Source organism: Rhagoletis zephyria, unplaced genomic scaffold (genome assembly GCF_001687245.7).
Source record: "Rhagoletis zephyria isolate East Lansing unplaced genomic scaffold, Rhagoletis_zephyria_1.1 Rzeph_scaffold_00120, whole genome shotgun sequence".
Classification (NCBI taxonomy): Eukaryota; Metazoa; Arthropoda; class Insecta; order Diptera; family Tephritidae; genus Rhagoletis; species Rhagoletis zephyria.
Genome location: NW_016157204.1, coordinates 86,090 through 102,756, shown reverse-complemented (window position 1 = coordinate 102,756; position 16,667 = coordinate 86,090). Strand labels below are relative to the sequence as shown.

Below are 16,667 nucleotides of genomic sequence, written 5' to 3'. Positions count from 1 at the left end.
CCAAAAACATTGAAACGTATTGAACAGTGAACATTAAACATTAACTTATTAAAAATATTGATACCATCGCTGTGTGGTACTCTCGTCATACTAAATGTTTATTACAAGCATAGCATATAAGCAGCCGCGATATCATCCGTGTCCTCCTTCTTGTTAATTGTTTTTTCTCTTTTCTGTAATATTCGTAGGCTTTCTATAGTGAATCTCGCTTTTTCCCTCCGTTCCTTGTCTAATATTTTGACGTTGGCTAAATCAGCTGTGTGACCACTATCTTGTATGTGTTGCGCCAAAGCTGTGCTTTGCTTATTTTTCTTTATATCTGCTTCGTGCTCTGACAGACGAACGCCCAATGCTCTCTTAGTCGTTCCTATATAAACTTTGTTGCAGTTTTCGTTTTTGCTTCCTTTGCAAGTTATTTCGTATACCACGTTGCTTTGCTGCTGGGGCGGTAGTGGCGTTTTTGTTTTGGTAAAGATCGAAGAAAGTGTGCAGTTTGATCGGTACGCCAACGTTACATTAAGGTTGTTGGTGTTTATGTCATCGTTAAATTGTTGGTAAAAGCGAGGGATGTATGTGACACTATAATATCGCTTGTTGTCATTGGGTGTTTTCGTGTCCGGTACTCTCTTAATTTCGTTGTTTATTTCTGACGTTTTCTGTTTTATTAGGCTTTGTATTAAGTGGTGTGGGTAGTTGTTGCTTACCAGAATTTTGTTTATTTTCTTTATGTTCGTGTCTCTAAATTGTTGGTGACTTATCGTTAGTACTTTGTGGATTAGATTTCTAGCTGTGTTAATTTTGTATTTCAAAGGTTGCGAAGATAAGTAATTTATTAGACGCCCAGAGGAAGTAGGCTTTGAGTACCAGTCAAGAAGAATGGCGTTACTTTTTCGGTGGATCATGACATCCAAAAAAGGTATACGTAAATTGTTCTCTGATTCCATCGTGAATTGCAATTTAGGATGATATTCGTTGAGTGTTTTAAGAATTATATCCGCGTCGTTTCGTTTTATAATAGCAAATATATCGTCTACGTACTTGACAATGAACTTGATGTCAATGTTGAAATTTTCTTTGAGGCTCATAAAGGTGTTGTCTAATAAGTAATCGTAATCTAAGTTCGTTCGATGAATGATTACAATTATTTTAAATTTACAGTTTTTCTAATTACAATCTTTTGAGTAATCTTAAACGAAGTTATTCTATAAATGTGCGAAATATAAATGCGCTTAACGATAATATGAGGATAATAGGTATTTATCTAAAAACAAACAGACAAATAAAAGAAACTAATATTAAAATAAAAATAAAAAGTAAAGTCGTTTGGGCGAAATAAACTTTGTATAACCGGAAAAAAAACAACACAGGATTACAATTAAAGTAATCGTTCATCGAACGAACTTGGATTACGATTACAGTGATCGTAATTTTAACTTTTTTAAAATTACGATTACTGTAATCGTAATCTAAGTTCGTTCGATGAAGGATTACTGTAATCGTAATCTTGTTTTTTTAGCTTGTTGGGATTACTGCAATCCTAATCGTTTAGTAATCGTAATCCTTATCGCCTAGCTCTGTATCAGGGTCGCATTCGCATTCGCAACCGCGGAACCTCCGCATAAATTATGACATTCGCATTCGCTTTCGTATTCGCAATAATCAATGCGGAGCTTTTGCGAATGCGAATATTGTACAAGTGCACTGTTAAAACGTATATCTGGCAAACAAAAATTTTAGCCAATATTTTTTGCCTGTAGAGATGCTACGGTAAGACTGTCCCCTACGTCTACCCTCTTTCGTAATTTAAAGTCAAAGCGTAAGATAATAGTAGGTATTTCCAGCGGAAATGTTCAACGGCTGGCTATAAAGAGAATCGAATATTATTTGTCAAAGGTCTGTTGAATAAACTGGATGCACCTCTAGTTGTTTTCTTACTGTAATAATTTTTTCCTCATAAAACTTATTATTCTTAAGTTTCGTGTTTCGTTCTATTAGTCTTTCAGCTCGAAAACAAATCATTTATTTTAATTTTGTGTAAATTGTCAAAATTAGCACGCATCGAAATAAAGATAAAATGGTATGTAAATAAGTCGACAGCCAAGTTCACAAATTAATTAAGAATTAATTCAAGGTGAATTTTATATCTATTGAGGCGTGGGACTTGGCATGTAATATATGGTTAGTATAGTATGGAAAGGGCTTAACTCACATCGTAGCTGAAATTCAAAAAGCCGTAACTAACTAAAAATCCAAAATTAACTTTTTGATTGATGCATTTCATCGAATCATAAGTTCCCACATCGTTTTAGGCAATACAAAAATTTAGTTAGTTCTGATTTTTTGCATTTCAGCAACAATGTGTAATAAGCCCTCTTAAAATAGTATTAGCGATATATATATGTGGGAAATTTGCGCTCATTCCCCTCAAAAAATATATCAAAACACATTGAGCGCATGGAATGGAACAACAAAACAGATTTGATAGCTTATGGTACCGACAGCGGTGAGTAATTAATTGTGACTGCCTGCAACTAGGAAGCTCAAATAACTAATAAAAACAAAAAACTAATTACAAGGTATTCATTACAGGCGAACCTTTCCAAGGAGTCACCCGAGAACTAAGCAAATCTGAGACCTTTATCGTCCGTGATTCCATAATTCAAATTATTATAAAAAACGGGGTATCTTTTTAACAAAATAACAAGATTTTAAACTATTCCTGCTGGCAGCCGCGACTTTAAAAACAGAATTTTCTTCGAAATTTTCATTCCTAGAAACTAACAATTTATTTGCCATATCCACCTATTCACAACCTCGCTATAGGCGCACATTTTTCAAACCAGTCAGAGAAGACAGGGTTAAAAATGAAGTACAAAAACTAAAATCGAAAAACGCTGATGACGTAACAGGTTCTCCAAATTCTGAAACAATCAAAAGAATTGATGCTCCAGGCCATTGCCATGATGCTAGATCGTGAAGATGAAAGTCAGGAGGATACATCCGACATTTGCAGCCCCGATGCAATTCCCAAAAAGGAACTGTTGCACCGCAATAAAAAAAGAAACATAACTTAAAGTCCCCTCAACTGGTGCAGCGTCAATCGAAAAGAATTTACAATTTTGTCAAGTTTCAAGTGTGTCGCCTCGAGCGAATAGTTATTTAGTGGCGCAGGTTTGATTTACGACCCGTTAGGAATCAGGCTGTAACCCGAAAAGGCAACAAAATTACTCTTTCTTAAATACAATGTTCCAATTTTATAATTGAAGTACTAAATAAAAAAAATAAAAAATTATTACAAATTAGTAACTTTTCCATTTTTTATTTACCTAAATCACCTAATGTACTCACCAAAATTAAATATCTTAAAAATATTTGACATCCGCGTTCGCATTCGCATCCGCAGATGTTAGCTTTTAAACATCCGAATCCGCGGATGTCTAAAATTCCACATTCGCAACATCCCTACTCTGTATGGTTCTATCGATCCGCATCGTTGGTTTTTTTTTGTGTAGGTAAACGGTTAGTATTCTTAACTTGTTCCAACGACGTGATCGAGTCAGTGATGCCAACGAATTTTTAGTATGAAGAAGTTTAGTTTTACTAATAATATAACTAGAAACGCCGCTGTGGTGTAGCGGTTAACAGTCTGCGCTACCATTCCTCAGTGGCTGGGTTCAAACCCGGTTCAACCCAATATTAAGAATTAAAAAAAAAACAAAAAAGCTTTTTCTGATAGCTGTCGGGCCTCGGCAGGCAATAACAAACGTCCGAGTTTATTTGTTGCATTAAAAACAGCTTCTCATAAAAATACAATCGCCATTCGGAGTCGGCGTATAACTGTAGGTCCCTCCCCCTTTGTGTGACAACATCAAGGCGCATGCCACAGATCGCAGGAGAATCTCGGCCAAACACTAACATATGTGTAAGCGCTAATCTATTATTATTATTATGTATTATACATATTTTTAGTATAACTAGAAACTGTACAGTTAGCAACATCCTTCATCAGTAAAGGAGCCGATTTCTTATGTGGAAACGAGAAACCTGCTTTATTACAAAACCGTTAATTATTGAATCAATATATATGCATATGTAAATATGCACAAACTTAATGTGTTTGAAAATAATTTGCAACAAAACAATTCTTACCGCGTTGGTTCTCTGTGCCATTTTCAGTCTCCTTTGACGGTTTTATATTGTTAGTTTTCGGTGTTTCGAGAGGAGCTGATGGGTCACTCGTTTGTTCCTTCCGATCATTATTATTCATGATCCTTCAGTTGAAAGTTGATACCTCAAACATGATGACTCTGTAATTTTGGATAATCAATTAAGATACTATGTAAATGAAAAAATCCTAGATAAATTTTCTAAAACATTTTTGACCGTAGTCGAGTGGTTGTAAGACCCAAGATCGATTCGTGGTCTGCGCAATAATAGAAAAACGTATTCTCTAATACTAAGATCTGATAAATCTTCTCTTCTTCTTGATGCAGTTTACACTGGGCACCTTTCGTTACGGCAACTGGTAATTTGTAGAGGAGAAATCGACGAGGAAAAGAGAGAATCACTGAGTCGCCCATGCTCTGTCACCCAATTTTGTGCTCTAGTTCGCCTTAAGGGCTGCTCAAGCAGGCGAGGTGTGGTAAATATTCGAACGAGTTCCTTAATATGCACAATTACTGTATTTTGGAGCAAAAGTTGCCGTTGTGTAAACTCCGTCATTGGAACACATAGGTGACGTGCAGTGTTGCCATTTTAGCCGTTTTACGGCTAGATTTAGCCGGTTGTGATAGCAAACAGCCGGAGAAATTTCGGTTTAGCCGGAAGCGGATTTGTTAGCCGTTTTGTAAAAAAAAAATTGCGTTTTTAGCCGATTTTGCTATTTACCTTGTTTTCTTAAAATTCAAGTATATATGTTTCCATTTTTGCCTAAGAGATCCAAAATCTGTTAGAAATGGCTACTAGCCTTATCGCGGAGGCAGAGTTATATGAAATTGGGCCGATTTCGCTTATTTTTATTTTAAACGAATATATTTTTTCTTCATAAAATGTTTGTTATGAATGACTTAAATTTAAGTGTGAAGTTCTATTCGCAAACTTAGAAAATAACAAATTGATTGCTTAAAACGCGTTTGTGTTTGGATATACATACATATGTAGTGCTAAGTATAAATGTTACAGGTATTGTCTTCCCAGATAGCGCGTATTCAATTTTGCCTTAATTATAAAACATCAATGTTGCTTAAAGTTGTAAGGTAAGGGAAAAATTGATATTTTCAAGCACTATATATACATATGGATTTATTTAAACTAACTTTTTTTGCTGAGAACTTATTTAAATTCCAAAAACCGAAGGCCAACTTTAATTAAAAGAACCAACACTGAAATGCGTCAAAATGAAAGTAAAAGAACACAAATTTCTATGTAAAGCAAAACTCTCTGGGAAGACAATAGGTTTGTTCGTCGAAAATCCAGCGAAAATTATCACTCAAAATATCAATTAGTAAGAAAAATGCTCCCAAATTCTCTCTCAAGTAGAGAAACTTGAAGATTTTTGCACGAACGAAAATTTGCAGGAACTTGCAAGTTTCCCTGCCAGCTAGTGTCCACGGTTGCATTTCAAACATAAGAAATTTGTATAGAATTTTTAAAATTCTTTCAGAGGGACAAAAAACGGGATCTACATGTATATTTCTTGTTAGTCCGACTTTCTTCAACATACGTTTAAATTTTTTTGCCGTAGTAACTGTCGGGTTTCCTATATCGACTCTGGTTGAGATTGCATTCCGTGTACGTTTCAAATCATTGGAATTAACTAAATTAATTAAGTAAACAAGTATTTACTTAAATTTTTCATTTTAAAATCGCCCAAGCTTGTAAATTTTTAAATTTGACGAACCTGTTTATTCAAATTATCGTCGAAAAAAAATGCAACCATGTGCCACAATCTTATGTTTTTCCTAATTTCAAATTCTTGCTGGCAAAATTTTTTCTAGCTTGAATTTGCAACTTCTCTCCAAGAACTAGTCTTTCTACTTATGATTTCTTTAAATAAAACATGGAAAATTTAGTTGAAACAGTTTAGCCGTTTTTAGCCGTTTTTTTTTTGCCAATTTAGCCGGTTGGTCTAAAAAGTTCTGGCTACACTGGTGATGTGCAATAATGTCAGAAGAATTGCGGAAATAATGTTATTCACATTAGTTCACTTCGGAGAAGGCCAAAAAAATATTTTTTAAGATCTTGCAATTAATACACAAATGAAAAGTGAATTAATGTCAGAAATGTAAAAATTTAATAAAGTCAGAGGAAATAAGGTCACATCGATACCTGAGTGTAAGATCGACCTTTCTCGGCAGCCAGTTCGAAAACGCCCTATCTCAGAAAACTTTTCAACAATGCCCTACTTCAGAATTTGATAGAAGAACGCCCTATCTCAGAATTTTATTGAAAAATGCCCTATCTCAGAATTCGGTTGAAAAACGCCCTAGCTGAAAATACATTGAAAATATGCTGAGATAGGACGTTTTTGAATCGGCACCTGATATTGGGCGTTCTTAAACCAAATTCTGAGATAGGGCGTTTTTCAATCAAATTCTGAAATAGGGAGTTCTTCAATCGAATTATGAAGTATGGCGTTTTTGAAAAGTTTTCTGGGATAGGGCGTTTTCTAACTGGCTGCCGAGAAGAGTCGATCTTCCACTCAGGTATCGATATCTTATCATCCATATACATAATTACCTTTTCGAAAGCGCAGTAAAGTCCATGAACGTTACTGCTCTTTCAAAAAAAAATCCACTTTTCAACATACATACATATATGTATGTATGACATGTGCATAGGACACAGCTTTAAAAGTGCATAACACCACTGCGGTCCACATTCACTTTTGACCTGTGTACTAATGTCATTTACATTAATTCCCTTACAAAAGTGAATTTATGTCAATTGACATCAGTGATGGAAAAGTAGGCACAATAGTGCCATTTTTGGCACTTTCATTCTCAGAGGCACTTTTGTCACAATTCATCCTGTTTTGGCACAATCATAAGTTATAGAACCTTATACTATGTCTCTATTGAGAGATTTATCCATTAAGATTTAATAAATCCAGTTGCTAAATCACAACCGTCTCCATTACCACAACGAGGTATGTTTGACGTTCACATTTTTAAATATTTGACGTTTGCTTATGTATGATTTTATAAATACAGTTGCGGACATTGATATACAGACAGATAAAAGGAAGGTACCAAGCGGAATTTCATTATATGAATTCTGAATATTATTGGCTTCTTATTCGTGGTAAATATGTATGTATAATATATAGTTTGGAAAGTGTAAAGATAGTACCATATTCCGAATCATTTTCCCGAATTTAAGAAAAATTATCAAAACGGTAAAAAACATTCGCGGAAAGAAAAATTTTTGTAGAAAAATTTTTTTAGAACTCTCTTATTCATAGAGGAGGGAACCGAAAATCCAATCGTGGGCCTTTGGCATATCATGAATACGAACTGAGTTCTAGAGGATGTTCGGTGCAATGTTATCGAAGCAGAACCATTACCGAAATTTATAAATTTTTTGTCGCAGCGCGTAAATGACTTATAGAAAGCGGAGAAGACTCTGCATGATATTACTATAAAACATTTCTTCTAAATTTTTAGTTTTTAAAATAATATTTTCTTAATTTATTACAACCAAAGTTATGTAAATATGTATTACTAATTTTCCTCCCAAACTAACAAAAATATAAAAATCCCTAGAAATACGAAAATTCATGTTTTTATGATAGGCTAGATTTCAATGTCCTCAACTGTATATTGAAATCACAAATGTCATTTGACTTATAGCATGTGAATTTGTGGTTGCCACATCCAACAAATTGTACTTATTGATCAATATTATTGAAGATTTGACGAAGATTTAACTTAAATCTACTGCCTTTCGTGATTTAATTTTATATGGTAAATCTCAAAAGATTTGACGTCAAATCTCGTCAGAGGGCTAAATCTTCATTAAATCTCACAATGGAGACATAGTATTATCGTAATAATCCAATATATAACAAAAAATCACATACTACATTATAGATTAAAAAATTACAAAAAGTGGAAATTAAAAGCACTAAAAAATTAAAATAAGGGCCGTGAGTATATTGTGTCGCAGCTCTTGACAAAAAAAAAGGAAGTTTCCGCAACAACATATGTACATATATCCTGTTTGTTAAATTATGAGTTGGACTTTTATATAAAATCAATAAAAAATTAATCAATTGGTGAAACTGGTCAAAATGTATCACTGCCATTATTTCGTATATAGGTAGATATACATATGTGTAAACACGTAAGAATAGCTATATTTCGATGTAAATATTTCCCCTTCCTAATTAGAATACTGTGTTATCTTGCTATGAATTTATGTATATATGTATGTCTAAGGAATAATTCATCAAAATGACTTACTGCAATAACTTGGTTAATTAATAAATATTATATTACCTCAGTGTATTTTAAAAATAATATTTCTTAAAAGGCCTTAAAAGACAGAAATTTTAATTTTGTGGCACTTTCATCTTCTTTATTATTTTTAAAGACCATTAGGCACATTTTCAAATTCCATCCCGGATTGACATTAATTCCATTGGCATTAGTTGTGCTTTCGTTTTCTCCATCAAAAAATATCCAGTAACTTGCCAGTAACCGAAATATATGCAAGAAAACACCTATATGTAGGTACATATAATATAACACTGTAGCAGACCGATGTCTGTACATTATAGATATGAAAGAAATTTAATATTCGGGGTCTTTATTAGAGCTAAAGAAGCCAAGTCAACAATTTTAACTTAAGCATGGAACTGAATAAAGTTTTCACCTGTGCATAGCTAAAGCCCTGTATGCAGCTCTCAAGAAAACGGTCAAGAAAAAATTGCCATTATTTCGCGTGTGTGTCCAAGGAATTTTGACATTTTTGATACTTCATAGCCTGTTGCCTCACTCTTTCCTCAAGAAATAATGGAACGGGCATATATTTCTGTTGCAAACCTGAGTTGCCTTGTGCTCTTTTTTCACAAAAAAACTTTAGAAAACAGTAGTAGAAAGCGTAGTAAATTTCTTAAGAACTGCGTACTGCCTTAAGGAAATTTGACTCAAGAAAATTTCTTAGCCATTTCTTGTACGTCATTTTATATTTTTATATAAAGGTCTTACCTATAATATAGAAAGAAAAGAATTATGTACATGTTTAAAAATTGCAGTTTAAGTAAATTGACAGGATAAAGTAAATATTGCAATATGGCTGCCAAAAGAAAGACGTTTAAAAAGGCTTACAGCCTAAAATTTTTTTTTTGAGGGTTGCCACCTGTTTGGAAAATTTTATTTAATTGATAAGGTAAATTGAATAGTGCAATATGGGTATCCCACTGAAAGGTTTAGGAAAGTTGACTGCCGGGAATATGTTTTAGGAGGGTTGCCCCTGGTTTGAGAAATTGTATTAAATTAAATTTATAAAATAAATTAAATACTACAATATGGGTATCAAACAGCACAAAAATACTTTTAGGGAGCAGTGAAGCATGCCGGGTACTGGCTAGTCGTTTTATAAAAAAATAAAATAAAATTATTAGTCACGACTTTTTCCATTTCCGGGACGATGTTTGTTACGTTTTTTTGCATTTCAGGTGAGGATATAAGTACTTCCTCATGCAAAGTCATGAGCAGGCATGGGCAGAGAACGAGCACACGCTCAAAGAGCGTAATCATCGTGTGTACGTTTACAAGCAAGAGCGTAACGATGAGAACGCGACAGATTTCGNGTAGCCTTTGACTGGGGTACCCGGGATTGTGACACCCGTAGCCTCGCAAACGCGAAACCCCCCTGGGTTCGTTGGTACGGTAATCTCCACATCGGAAACTGCGTAAGCACATGTCCCACACAGGTTTCCATGCGAAGCATCCCTGTTAGTTCATGCCGACATGGAAACCCCTAAGGGTCCCCATGTCACCACTTAAGGTCTAGCCCCGCGACAAGGACACCAACGTTTCGCTAGACATGAGAACGCGACAGCATGCACAATGAATTAGGCACACTAACACATTCTCACTTTTAGCTAACGCTTGTTTGTGGTAGTGCCCACCATGGTTGCCACTCGCCAACAGTTTTTTCTACCAAAATCTCTTAAGGAAAGTTACCAAAAGTTACCAAATCTTCACTACCAAAATCCTCACTTCTTCAGTGAGGAAAAAGTATACTGAATAACACTGCTATATTTCAAATCAAATATGTATATACAGCCCGGTTCTGTGCACTTAATAAATTCAATATTTTTATAATTTGTCAGTTTTTGATTATTTATCAAGAACTCCCAGTTCTTGATAAATTATCAAGATTGAAAATGCTATTGACAATTATAATAATTTTTCTTATTAGAAAATATTTTTCTTTTTTTCCGACAGGGTAGAAGTGTGATGTAATGTGGAACGATTTTCCATCATCCCTTGTCAAATTTGGTTTGGAGACAAACCGGTTTCGGCGTTGTGCCATTTTCAGTGTAATTTTTCGTTCGTAATGTGCCGATACCTGCGACTCACGGAATAATAGCACCGGCACACAAAAAAAGTGGCGTGTGCTTTTAACCGTTCGTTTGACTAGTAAAAAATTTTGAGTAAATTGCGAAAATTGTTAATTTTTTTGCTATTTTTTTGGTTTTTCATAATTTACTGTACGTCGAAATATTTGTATGTAGGTGTCGACATACATTGGTAGATGGGTCTGGTAAAAAGCACGCGACTTTTTTTGCCGGAATAATCAAAACGATTTGTGGACCTTACCAAAAATTGCCAGATGGCCAGTATTAAAATGTGAGAGGGTAAGATTCAAAATTTATCGCAATAATTCGAAAGTTTTTTTTAAAGTGCAGCTCTTGGTGCTGCCACTGTAATTAAAATATTTCCAGTATTCGAATATGAGATGACTCTAATTTAATCGAAGTAATTTTGTAAAAGTGTCAGTAGTGCTGTCACTGAAACTCGAAGGGTTTTTATAATTACGCACATTCAAAACATAATTCATTTATTTCTAGTAATGCAGATAGATGTTTAGTTGCAAAAGTTACCAAAATGAAATAAAAGTTACCAAGTTACCAAACCGTTTGAAAGTTACCAATTTTGGTAGAAAGTTACCAATTGTGGCAACCATGGTGCCCACCTCTGGTCATGAGTGAGCCAAACATGTGGGGAGTTTATAGTGAAGAGAATTTAAAAAATGCTTGCGCTCTGAGTTTTTGATATTGGAGTGCTCTCAAAAAAATATAACTCCTCAGAGCGATATCTATTTTGATGGTTTTACGAACTCCGTTTTAAGAAAGGCAGCGACTGTTACTTGTAAAAATTTGCATATTCCATGGTTAGATCAAATATTCATATTTTTTGACGAGTTTTGGGAATATGGTAGAAATGTAGTAGCAAGAGGTTCACTGAAACCAGTAAAATTTTGAAAGTGGTCTACGATAAGCTGACCAACCGTCCTCCTTTGAGGAGGATTGTCTTCCTCAAACGTGATTTGTCCTACTCAAAAATTTTGTCCTTCTCTGTCCTCCTTTTGAGCAAAAATGTCCTCCTTATCCTCCTTTTCAAGTTTTGTTGCAGTAATGCAATCAGAATATTATTATTTTCTAATCGTACACATTCATTGTATTTAATAGGCGTTTACATGGTTCAAATTTCAGTTAAATGATGTAAACATTTGATTCAACTAATCTTCTGTGAATGTTGAACAGTGTAACCGCCTTTTAGCCCTAATAAATAATATTTTACCCTTTACAACATTGAAAGATTAGCTAACGACGCGTCTGCACAGGCGGAAATTATTGCCTACCATATGTAACTTTTTTTACCAGATACATATGTATGTATAACTTTTATCAGTGGCAAAATTTGTGTATGGGGATTTTTTATCTTGATAAAAGATTTTGTAAGATGGCTTAAAATAAGTATGTTTTGTTGCATTGGAGCGCAAATCTGCTTAAAATTTTTTAGAAAATGTGTTATTTCACATCCAAGTACATACATAAAAATAGCACAATAGCAAAAAAAGATAATAAAAATTTCGTCACGAAAATTTTTCGAGAAAATTATTTTTATAATTTTTCTTAGCATTGCCGTGCATTACTAGCGTTAACTTCGAAATAACATAAGTCGTTCTGATTTACTTAGACTCTTTATGATTATTATTACTAATACTATTGGTTTTTAATTAAAAATTCTATCCTAAATTATTTAACTTTTGGCTTTTCATGGAAATCGCTAAAAATTCTAACATATATGTAAGTACATGTCATCAATAAAAATATATCTCGACGGGCTGGAAAAGAACCAGGGATGTATTTTAATTTAACATACCTAGATTACGGCTGACATAATCCCGAACCCATCGACTAAGACACTTATTATTCAAATGAAAACGAAAATACAAGTGAATACGGTGCCAATTTATTCCCTATAAGTAAAGTTGCTTTAGTTCTGATATTATAAACAATGTAGTTTTATGGCACAATCCGTAGCACTGAATGATTTATGATGATGAAACGCTCAAGTTCTTAATTTTTAATTATAAACGAACAAATTTATCTTGACGATTATCTTGACCATTAGCGAATTTCCGCATATTCCACAAAGCACTTCATGATCATGTTTGCCAATTTTTATATGCATAACCTGAAGACAATTTAGGTAGGCTATCTTAAGTGAAGCCATTCTAAAAGACTTACCCAACAAGGACTGAAAAAAGTGCTTCCCTGCATGCTTCCCAGAAAGCGAATATACTTAAGTACATGTTTATATTAATAAGCATTACAAATAATTTTTATAAATTAAGAAAAACTTTAAAAGAACTTCTTCAAACGGCGTCCTACAAAAGCCCTTCAGAAAGCTCTTTTTTAAGTAGCGAAGGCAGAAGCCCTTCAATTTGTGCCGCAAGATACCAAAAATAAAGGAGAAAGGAATAACTTTCAGAAAGGCCTTTTGGATAAGATTTTAGCTCCTGATATTATCTACTGGGTAGTATTTATGTATGACCCCTCAGTCGTGTACCTGATCAGTACGGTAACCATCCGTCCTGTATTATACGGGACAGTCCTCTTTTTTGACCCATTGTCCTGGTAATTTATTTATTTTATACGGGACGCCAAATGTTCTGTATTTGTTTTAATGTCGTGTATTTGTCGGTGTTTCGACTACAGTCCAACCGATTAATCAGCCGGTGCCGAGGCTAGTATCGGCCAAAAGAATCGGCATCGGCCGATTCTTGAATGAGGTAATGTTATTTAGTTAATTAATGATGTTTTTCTTTTGTTATTATAAAAGTTTATAAAGTTTATAAAAGCATTTGTGCTTCAAATTAATTTATATTCCGATTGCCGAATACAAATTCATTTCAAGAACAAATGGTTTTATAAACATATAATAACAAAAGAAAAACATAATCAAATAACTAACTTACATTGCCCCATTCAAGAATCGTCTAAAAACGGCCGATGCCGATTCTTTTGCTCGATACTAGCCTCGGCATCGACCGATTAATCGGTCGGACTCTAGTTTCGACGCCTTAACAGCTCATAAAATGGCATGTCAATGAACGTGTCTTAAGTGATTTCGGTATATGATCGTAATTTTCTCCATAAACAGTTATTATTTTCTAATCTGAATGCCTGTGATTCGAATAAAGGAATACATACAGTGACCAAAATAGAAATTAGGACTCGGCATTTTAGTAAGTTTTGGCTATTTTTCCTTAGTTTATTTAATGTTTATTATTTATTTTATGAAAGTAAAGCCCCTTTCCTAACAAAAACCATATAATACCAAATTTTCAACTTTGTGCAAAAACTAAAAAAGTTAATTCTGCAATGCTTCATTAAAATTTCAAACTTTTTAATTAGAATCTTTAGAAAAATATTTGTTTTGCAGTTTGCCCATTTGCTTCTCTTTCAAAAAAATGGTCGCACATATTTACATTTTATAAAAAAAACTGCGTAAAAAAAAAATTCCAAAAATTAATGGTAAGTCTTAGCGACTTACAATTGCACGTTAATATACTAGATTTAAAGATTTTTTTTAACAAATTTAACGGGGTAAAAATCTCGAGAAAATTATCCTAATACATCTAGGATCATTGAAGAAGGCTTTAAAATCTGTAAGCTGTTGTGGAAAAAAATTCAAAATTATTTTTTGTCCCATATTCGGCTCGCATAAATATGGTCACCGTACTGATCAGGAACTTGCACTTTTTCGGCATTCGCCTGAAAAAAAAATATTTTAACCAAATAAACAAAACAGAAAGAAGGTATTCGACATATTAGAAAAAACGTTTTATCAGTTTTCGACTACTAATGACAGAAGACTTAACCTTTTTTCATGGCAAAAATCCGCTAGAAATTAGAGGAGTGTCTGCATTGACCTTCATTAAAAGATCAGGACAATTTAAGTGTGGGCCAGGACTCCAGGACAATTTGTCTAAATCAGGACAAATCCTATAAAACCAGGACGGCTGGCAGCGCTAACCTAGATATTAAAAAAATACCATAATTATTGGAACGGGGAAAAATTAGATGTCGCAGGCCTGTTTAATCCAATACAAAACAGCTATTTATTTTTAAATATTTTCTTACAAAAATATAGTTCATTCTATAACAAATACCATACAAATTCACATTTCAAACTTTGTGAAAATATAAAAATTCAGCGAATTTTCACCAACGTTTTACACTTTTTTTAAGAAAGTTTTGCGAGTGCAGTTTTATAGCCCACGCAATTTTAGTATAAAAAGTGCGAGTTTCATATGTCTACAAAATATCGTTGATTTTTGGGATTTTTTTTACGGTGTCACTCATTTTCTTGCATATAAAGTATGTTCGAAATTTTTTTTATATGGAAGAAAATTAACAACACTGCCAACAAAAAAAAATTGCCAAAAATCCACGGAACTATGTTTCGGTCTTATAATTATGCAATGCAATATACTATTAACTTGTTTGGCTTGTATTTAGAGCAACTTTGAATTGTTTTTGTTTCTTTTAACAATGTTAACTTATTCGTTATTTATGTGTTAAAATAAATATACACCAAATTTTTTGGGTTTTCAATATGGAGAATTTGTCCTCCTGGAATGCTAAAAAATCCAGGTCACCTTATCTACGAGAACAAATATTTTGAGAACCTCTGCTCTAGAGTATGTAAGAAAAAATTCAAAGATACAACTAGTGTTCAAATTAGAGATGGGCCTAAATTTTCAGGCCCGGCCCGGCACGAGTGCAAAATCAACTTTCAAAAACACGCACGAGCCCGCACGTTAAGAATTTAAATAGGGCCCGGCCCGGAACGACGGTACACGTCCCAGCCCGGAAATAAAGAGCCAACTTTTATTGTAAGTATACATGTGTACATATTTTTAATTTTGTGTTTACATATGTATATTTACCTAAGCGAATCAATTTTTTACATCAAAGATTTGTATAATATATTTTCTGGGAAGTAGAAAAAGTGGAAAGTATTTTATGTACAGATATGTAAACAAAACTTCTAAGTATCTTATTTTTTCTATCGGTCTCCAAATATTTCTTTTTTCTCTTATCAAAAGAGTTTTAATATATACTATTTTATTTTTTTGCATAAAAACAAAAGCTTATCTAAATTTGTAGTATTAGCAACGGGCTTTTTCATGCTTATTCGTGCTTTTATGAAATTTTACTGAACGCCCATGCACGCACGAGTGCGTGCTGACAGCAAATATTTCGGCCCGTACCCGCGGGTTTACGCAGGGACCCGCCGGGCCCCTGCCAAAAGCCCGGCCCGTGCCCATCTCTAGTTCACAACAAGATAATTCATCCAAATTTAGTGTGTTGTATGAGCGAAACCAAACGATACTGAAACGTTTGCTATTGTTTGTTTGCGTTCTCTGGCTCATTCTCTGATGATATTTATGGGATCATTTTGCCGAACAATAACTTAATAGAGAAGCGAAGTGTATTCTGGACCACATAAGGAAAAAACTTCTATAGAAAACACGGAAAACCGAATTTTTTCTCAGTTTTAATGGATAATCTAAGATTCATCGTTTTGAATTTAAAAAAAATGAGGAACGTGTAGAATCAAATTTTTAAACATTTATTACATGATTCAATTATTAAAGGTTTTGTAAGTAGCTATTTTCTAAAATTTGACACTCCCACCCACAGGGATGGTTTTTGGAAGCAGGAGAAAAGGAATAGAATTCAGAATTCAATCACACTTCTTAAATGGTAGCGAAATTCAACAAAAAGGCGTGGATAATGGTGCATCGTGGTATTTTAAAACAAAAACGAATTTGGTTTAATTATTTAATTTAAACCAGCTTATTTACATCGAATATAACCGCTGATTGTTATTAAAAATAAATTTGGCTATGAATATACCAAAGTTGCGAGTTAAATTCATACTCTCGATGTACATAAATAAATATAATTTTATTGGTACCAAGATGTACTTAAATCAATTCTAACCTGAAGTTCATATGCTTCAGTATAATAGAAGACTAACTTATTTCTATGCTTAATCCTCTATTTATAGGCTCTGGTTTCTTTTGTTTATTGGTTGCTGATAATCTTCAATAGGAATGTTTTGGTTGCTGATAAT

The 16,667-nt window shown here is 33.7% G+C and overlaps 1 protein-coding gene across 1 annotated transcript in view; it reads right to left on the bottom strand.

Moving 5' to 3' along the window:
* The window catches only part of LOC108378851 (serine/threonine-protein kinase MARK2-like), a 404,011-nt gene that overhangs the window by 340,602 nt on the left and 46,742 nt on the right, over nt 1–16,667 (bottom strand). Inside the window, exon 2 of the mRNA XM_017635164.1 lies at nt 4,150–4,307. Within this exon, the coding sequence (XP_017490653.1) occupies nt 4,150–4,267 (118 nt within the window). The 5' untranslated portion in view covers nt 4,268–4,307. The remainder of the gene's footprint in view (nt 1–4,149; nt 4,308–16,667) is intronic.